This window comes from Drosophila innubila, assembly GCF_004354385.1.
Source record: "Drosophila innubila isolate TH190305 chromosome 2L unlocalized genomic scaffold, UK_Dinn_1.0 4_B_2L, whole genome shotgun sequence".
NCBI lineage: Eukaryota > Metazoa > Arthropoda > Insecta > Diptera > Drosophilidae > Drosophila > Drosophila innubila.
Genome location: NW_022995372.1, coordinates 22,026,309 through 22,034,675, shown reverse-complemented (window position 1 = coordinate 22,034,675; position 8,367 = coordinate 22,026,309). Strand labels below are relative to the sequence as shown.

Genomic DNA, 8,367 nt, shown 5'->3' with positions numbered 1-8,367 from the left:
TGAATTAGTTATGTCATAACAATATTATGTTTAATAGTTCTGCTGAGTGTAATCAAAATTGGAATATCACTATGAAAATCAAATGTTTTATTATCTCAGGTGCTGACAAATTTTATACAGTGCCTTCTGTAAAATACTTCCAAACATTCTTTCAATTATTATCCTCTACGAATCCATTATAACTGATAATGTTGATTATCTTGTATCTTAAATAATACATAACTTAATAGTTTCCTTGAGTGCTCTGATTATAATGGGAACTAGTTGATAATATGTTCTATTGTGTTGTTTAATGCATCTACCCTGTGAAATATATAGAACAGAAGAGTCTTTTAATATTTGTATTAATAATCACAATGGTAATGATATTGGGAATTTTAATGCTAATGCTAATATAAATACTTATGCTAATGGTAGTAGTTAAATTATTTGCCATTTCTAAATTCATATTTTTTCAAACGAGTTCAGTGGTACTGTGTACAAGGTATCTTTTAGTGGGGCATTTGGTGAGCACTCTAAGCCGTCGATTACCTGCCGCAAAGAATCTATACTAACAGCACTTAGTGCGGCTTACAATGTTGTTGAAAACATTTGCAAACTACAGTGAAGATTATGAAGTGCAATTATGAAGCCGACAGAGAATGGGGAATGGGGGCCTATTGCCTTGAGCCGATTTTAACTGTTAAATTAACTCATTAGGTAGCCAGCATACCATACAATGTAACTAAAATGTTAAGAGAGAGCTTCGTGTTGAGCCCTCTGTCGATGCTTACCCACCCGGAAACTGGTAAACTGGTAAACTTGAAGTCTCCAGCAAAACATGATAATCAGGCATAAACTGCACTTAGGCTGAAAAGAGCTTGGTAAGCTGTTATTTTCGTTATTGGCAAGACATGGTCCCCCCTTTGTTGGCCAGCTTGATTAAAAAGTAAGTGCACGAGGCATCGCATCGGTTAATTGTAAATTGGAGCGCTGTTTCAGCAGTTGCGGGCTAAATAATAATTTCATGTTCACAAGCACATTTGCACGCACTGTAATTTACTTAAGCATTTTTGCCGCTATCCATATAATCATGCCAGTCTCATGTCCCTCATGTCCCTCATGTCCCTCTGTCCGTGTGTGCGAAACTCATAATTTAGGTGACACGCCCATTAACAACAGCCCAGTGTCAGTCCCAGTTCCAGTCTCAGTTTCAGACCCAGTTCCTTCAGCTCCTTATGCAGCAGCTTCATCATTGTTTTGGGTGGCATCGCGTCAGTTGCTCCATCAACAACAACGCAACGTGCCGACACAATATAAATTATATATACCATGCATTAGCACTGCTCCTTCAGGTTAATTTAGAGTCCCCTCTTTTTGTTTCAGAGAGCTCTTCGTTGGCCAAACCCACCGATCAAGTCACGCACCTTTCCATGTTTAAGCACTGGCAAGTGCAACCATCGGGTGGGAAGAGGAAGAAACACTTATTACATTACACACATTATGTGATACATTGTAGTCCATTCTTATTCACATGACTAAACTCAGCTTACAATGTATCACTTTTTCTAATCAATGCACTTCTTGCTTTATATTATAGCACATTTATAGAAACAATTAATGCATATTATTATTCGACCTTAATATTTGATTGTAGCTCGATTTTAGAAGAACTTTAAATAATACTAGATCGTTCAAAAAGTCCCCGGACTGACAATAAAAAAACAATTTTTTTTTGCAATAATCAATATTTGTTTCAATATAGTCTCCATCTAGCTTAATACACTTAGTCCAACGGTCCTTTAACATTTCAATGTCTTTTTTGTAATGGTCGGAAGAAAGTCCCTCCAAATTAGATTCAGTTTCCCATTCAACTTCTTCATTGGAGTAATATTTTTTTCCCTAGCGCCATATTTTCAAGTTTGAAAACAGGAAACTAGTAGTCACTGGGGGACAGATCTGGGGAATATGGAGGATAAGGAATCAATTTCCAGCTCAATTCTTTTCTTTTACTTTTTCCATTGTTAAAGCGGCTTTGTGATATGGTGCATTGTCTTGATGAAAAAGGATTTTTTTCTTTGCCATATGCGCGCCTTTCTTCTTGATTTCGTCATTCACACGATCAAGCAATGCTGAGTAATATTCTTTGTTGCATTTTTCACCCTTTTCCATGTCCATCCCAAAATACACTGGCAAAAACCTTACCAGCCCATCGACTTGCCCTCACACGCTTTGAACGGTTTTCACCGAACTCTCGCCTCTCAGCTGATGACCGATTGGACTCCGGAATGTAGTGATGGATCTAAGTCTCATCTATGGTTATATATCGACGCAAAAATTCGCTTGGATTGCGGTTATACATGTCCAAACAGGACTTGGAATCGGCAACTCGTTTTGGCTTTTGTTCAATATTTAGAAAATGCGGCACCTATATTACATTGAGCTGTTTCATATGCAAATAGTCATGCAAAATCGAAACCGCCGACCCAGTTGATATGCCCACAGTCTCAACAGTTTCACGCACTTTGACTCTTCGATCAGTCAACACGATTTGACGGACTTGTCAGATGATCTCTGGGATAATCACCTCTTCTGGTCTTCCCGAACGTTTTGAGTCTTCGGTGCTCGTACGACCGCGTTTAGTTGGAATACCAATCGCAAACGGTTGATTTACCTGGAGCAGAGATAATGCTCGTAATGCTTATCAAGCCATTTCCTTGCTTCCACGGTATTTTTTTTCCATATTTTTTTTAATCAAAACACGAAATTCAGCTTCTTCCATTTTTCAAAAAAATCAAAAAGTTGCACCACAATAACTTGATAGCGAAGCGTTCGATTGCGCTCAAATTTTTGACAGCAGTCTAGAAATTAATTAGGCTGTCAAAAAAAAAGTATTTCTAAATTTTAGTGGCGTACCCTATGTGTCAGTCCGGGTACTTTTTGAATCTAGTATTTAGAGTTTAATTAAATAGCAAAATTTAGAAAATAATGGCACCTTTCCACGAGGAAAATTATCTCATATTCTCTATTTCTGGTCAGTTTATTTTTTTTTTAATTTAACGAATTTAAATTTTTTAATATGCACAAAAAGCCAATAAAGACAGAAAATGTCCTATACTATATGCTATTTTTTTACATTATTTTGAGCTATAAAAAAAATTACAAAGTGCGGAAAAGGGTTTGAATTTTTATCAATTAAGGGCTTCATATAGTACTTTAGTCTAATAATTCTATATTAAAACAAACATTATGAATCAAATAAATTCAAATACTTTACTGCAAGCCAAAAAGTCTCAACGTTTATCGAATCTTAATTGGTTTTCACGATTTTGCAATTAAAACCATTAAACAACTTTACAAACTTTTCTCTCTAATAACAGAAGCTAAGAAATTTTCATTCAAATTTCAGGGAAAACATAACTGCAACTGAGCACAACGGATAAATAATAAATTCAGAAATTTGAGCCACACATGAGTTGCAATTTAAAAAATATTTTGATGCTGTCGAATATGACCTGAAGCAAAGTTAAAAATTCTATAAATGATATGGACAGGCGAAATCAACAGAATGGATATGTGAAATGTGCCCAGTAGGCAGAAAGGCATTTAATCAGCAAGTCAAACACACTGACCTGACCCCTGGGGAAATCCAAGGAAAAACAATTATAAAATCAATTTTTTTTTGGGTGAAAAGTTCAGAGAATAGGAACTTTATTGATTTCTGTGGTAAATATAAATTAATTTTAGCGTGTAAAGTCGCCGCATTTGAAGCATTTACACTCAGTGGGCTCTCTGAGACGAATGTCCATGGTGGCCATCTCGGGGGAGGTGAGACGAGTGCCATCCGGATCATAGCAATGGGTCAGAGTGATGACCTTTTCCTTGAGGAAGCTTTCGCGGCAGCAATAGCACTCCTACAGAGGGAAGTATCAGTTTGTAATCAGTAATCTTGTCAGTTAGTATAGATGTTTACTCACTTTCAGAAACCCCGTTGGAGTTATCACTGAGGGTTGCACCTGACTGTTGCAGAGTCCCTCGCATTTGTTGACAATGACATCGGCGTTGCAAGTTCGCTGCATGCGTCCCAACTCATCGAACTCCTCCTTGATCAGATGTATCTCCGACTTGAGGGTCTCACAGTTCTCATCGCCAGTTCCCTGACTATAGCGTAAAGCCCGCAAACTTTGTGGCAACAACACGGCCACAATCAATAACAACTCCTGTAGATGCATGTTGAGGTCTCAACTCTGAATTGAACTGAACTGAACTGTTGACCCTTGCCGCAATTCTTTGTCCTTTTATAGAGCCCAAAAAACTAACAGGCACTGGTCAGTGATGCAATTTCATTTCATGGTCCGACTGTTGAAATATATATGACTCTTTCTGATGGAATCTTTGTGTCGGACACAGCGGTTGGTCCCAGTCGGAAAGTTGGCTAAGTTGCGGTAGGACTCAGCTTTTATAATGTGATGTGTGGATGCCTCTTAATGCTGGGTTGCCTTCTTAATTGGTGCTTAAATCAAATGACTTTGCTACAAGCGCACAAGTGGCAAATGCGGCACAATTATGGACTCTATATACATATCAAGGACTCTAAAGGGAGCTCAAGTTCAATGTACTGATAAGTATGTCAAACCAAGTTCTACAAAAATAAGGAGAAATTATTATGGAAAGTTAGTGGTTTTTTTTTTTATTTATTTAAAATGAATATCTTTAAGAAATCCGGTTTAGTTGTTCAACATTTTCTCATAAATATAAAAAGCATAATTCATAACATATAATAAAATATTTATAATTTTCATTAAAATATACACTACACTGATCAAAAAACCAAGATATTGGTCTTAAAACTAAGAATTTTGCGTCTGAAAACATAAAATTCTTAAGGTGAGAAAACACATTTTGGTTTTACGAACATTGCAAATAAGACCAAGTCTTTTTTTTTTTAGAATAAATGTTCTTGTTATAAGAATAAATTTTTTTTAGATTTGAGTAAAAAAAAAAAAAAGATTTTTAAATTTAACATTTGCAATAAGACCAAGTCTTTTTTTAGAATAAATGTTCTTCTTATAAGAATAACTTTTTTTAAAATTTAAGTAAAAAAAAATAAAAATGATTTTGTAATTTAAACTTTTTATTGTTGTTTTAGCTTGGATTTATGTACATTTTATTCTGTCTTGGTAACTTTTAAAAATTTTATTTTACCTTGTTACGAGTGGGACTCGAACCAGCGCCTGAAAGCTGCTCTCAACTGATGCGGCGTCTCTACCCAGAGCGCTATATTAAATAGTACATCTATATACTTTACTAACTATATATACTTACTTCATTTCTATACCTTCCTTTTTTCAGTGTACATATTTTTATTTTTATATAATTAAGAAGTTCGTTTCAATGGGATTAATCCGCTGCTTTATGTCAAGTTGTCGACTGCAGGAGCAGCTACTCGATTACTCGATACATTTTTTAAAACTTCCGCTTGGCCAAATTCTCGTAAATCATGTTGTTCGTTAAGAGGCCGCAATCAGCCGACATATTTCAGCTTTAATCAGAAACCAATATGTTTTATGAATCTCTTTCACTCTCTGTTACACACACACACAGACATAAGCACATATGCAAAATTTCTATCTGCGTCCAGGAGGCATGCAACACAACGCCCTCAATCGCTTCACTCTCCTTCTGTGTTTGACTCTCTTTCTTTCTCTTGCTGTCACTGTCTCTGCGAACGTAAACAAAAAGTCAAAGACGAAGGCGCAGTCTGTTTCCCATTCTCTTACCAATTTCCACAGACTCAACTCGACCCCGTCTCTGACCCCGATCCCGATCCCTACCCGAACACATGGAATATGGCTGCGCTTTAGAATCATCGACGCAAACGCAAAAGTCTCAATGGCGCAGTAAATTATGTTTTATTATGCAATAAAGTCAACCATAAAAATGCTGCAATAAATTAAATTAACTACTAAAAATGCTGATTTTATTTTTATTTCTACCCCAGTGCAAAAATGCCTCGATTCGTCCTGACTAGTCCCCCATTTCCCCTTCACACCCCTTCAAAAAAAAAGGAAAGGAAAACTTTCTGCCTCTGATGCTTCCGATTTCAGATACGATTCTCGTTTTGTTGTATTTTCTTTTTGTTTTCAGTTTGTTTTTCGTCTGAATTGTCTACTTGCCGCATTTGGCTTTTGTGCGAAATTGTTGTTATTCGTTATTCGTTTGGTATTATTATTGTTTATTGCTCTCTGACAGATTTTCCAGCTGTTATTCATGACATGGGGCGGGGGAAATACATTTGAATATATTATCCACAGATTTGTATCGACTCTAATTTGATGATCAGGTATACTTATAATTAACATTGAAGTTGTGTTTATAATCAGAAGCCATTAGAATGGAATTCAAATTTCAATAAAAATGAATCGAATATTTTAATAAAATATTTTGTAATATTTTTCAACAGTATTTAAAAGCCCCTTTATATCCGTTACTTAAAAAACAAGTAAAAGGGTATATTGAGTTCGATAGAATGTATGTAACAGGGAGAAGGATGCATCTCCGACCCTATAAAGTATATATAATATATATATTCTTGATCAGCATCAACAGAGTCGATATAGCCAAGGATCTCAGAGACTAAAAGAGATAAAGTAACCAAGTTTGGCACACAGATTTCTATAGACCCCATGGAGATCAAGTTTGTTTCAAATTAAGTTTTTGTGGTAATTACTGTTATATATTATTATTATCTATTATCCCACTGAATCGCATCAAGATCGGACATGTAGAACGTCAGTTATGTCTAATTAATGTTTTCAAATAATACAAGTAATTTCTTTAAAGTAATTTTATATATATTTAAATAAGTAACGGGTATCCTATATTCGGGATCTCGACTATAGCCTTTCCGACTAGTTTTTATTTATTTGATAAAAATGTTAGCAAATGCTGGGGAATTGTGTACAAGCTGTATGAAATTGTTCAATGGGTCCAATTTGATTTTATTTTGAAAAATGTAATATATGGTTTTATATTTTTATTACAGTTATTAAATTCTAACTTTTTGAATTGAAACATATTTACATTTTTACCAGAATAGTTGTTCTGTTTACAAAATGACAGAGTTGCCATACATAAATATCGGCTGTGAATTTGAAATCCTTTTGGAAAAAGATAAGCTTATACTCTTTGAGATATCTTAGGAATCGATAACTTGTAAGGCCTTTCCTGTAATAATATTATTAAATAGTTTGGCATACTAAAAGATTCAAAATTTTGAAAAGGATATTGAAATCAGTTTTGCGTAAATAATACATTTTCTGCACTTGCTTTAAGCCCAAACTAAGTTCACAATTTATGGCCAAAAGCCTCGTTCCCAAAATTAGCAAATGGCCACATTTAACAGACAGTTCATAAACAATGCTCGCAAAATATCTAAACTTCAAAGGATAATATCAAATACCAAAAAAAAAAAAGAAAAAGAAAAAAGATAGAATAATGAAGGGAGAATGGAGATGTGGGTTTTACAATAGATGGCTGGCAGGCTTTTCAGCTTGCACTGGAAACGGATGCACATGACTGATAAAAAAAGAACAACATGAAAATCACAAAAAATAAACAACAACAAAAGCGTAATGTTTTAAATAAATAAATAAATATGACACATAAATACAAAGCGCCTGGCAAACACAATGGCAGGCACTGGAGCTGGGGCTGAACTTCTTTCAAAAATTGTGCAAAACAGGGCAACAATAATAATAATAATAATAATAATAAAAAAGAATAAATAAATAAAAGAATAAAAAAAATTGCAAAAGCAGCGCTACAAAGCCAACCGAGCGAGCGACAGGCCCGACAGTTAATTCCGCGAAAGAGGAAATTACAATTCATGCCCTTTGGCGGGACTCCATGATTATCAGATCGAATTAGGGTCTGCCCGGACCTGAGACAGGGTCTCGAACAGCAACTGGGCCTGAGAGTGGCCCTGGGATCTGTGTGTGCTCACGTATACGTGTGTGTCTGTGTGTGAGTGTGAGCATGTGAATGAGTGTATTCGTGAGTGTGTTAGACTATCTGTGAATTGTCCTGGGGGCACATGTGCACACACATTTTTTATTGCCGCACTTTTCAGCTTGGCCCATTTGAATGAACTTAGCATTTTCATTTGTTGCTCCCTAACCTTTTGTTTCTCTCTTCTTCCATCTTCCATCTACCATCTACCATCTACTTTCTTCTGTTGTTTTTATTTGTGAGCACTTTTTTTTCCCCCATTTGCAAATATACTCTGGTCACTGCTTTTGCTGTCAGAACCAGAGTTGCCCTTATTTGTACACCCTGTAAACCGAAAATGAACAAAAAGGGTCTTTTTTGGTTTATGAAAATGAGCTT

At 35.5% G+C, this 8,367-nt stretch overlaps 1 protein-coding gene across 1 annotated transcript; it reads right to left on the bottom strand.

Annotated features, from left to right (window-relative positions):
* Positions 1–3,722: 3,722 nt before the first annotated feature.
* LOC117781179 (partner of bursicon) lies at positions 3,723–4,211 on the bottom strand. The gene is made up of 2 exons (XM_034617925.1): positions 3,957–4,211; positions 3,723–3,893 (listed from the first exon to the last, which is right to left on the bottom strand). Exons 1-2 carry the CDS (start codon positions 4,209–4,211, stop codon positions 3,723–3,725), a joined length of 426 nt encoding a protein of 141 aa, XP_034473816.1.
* Positions 4,212–8,367: the final 4,156 nt, after the last annotated feature.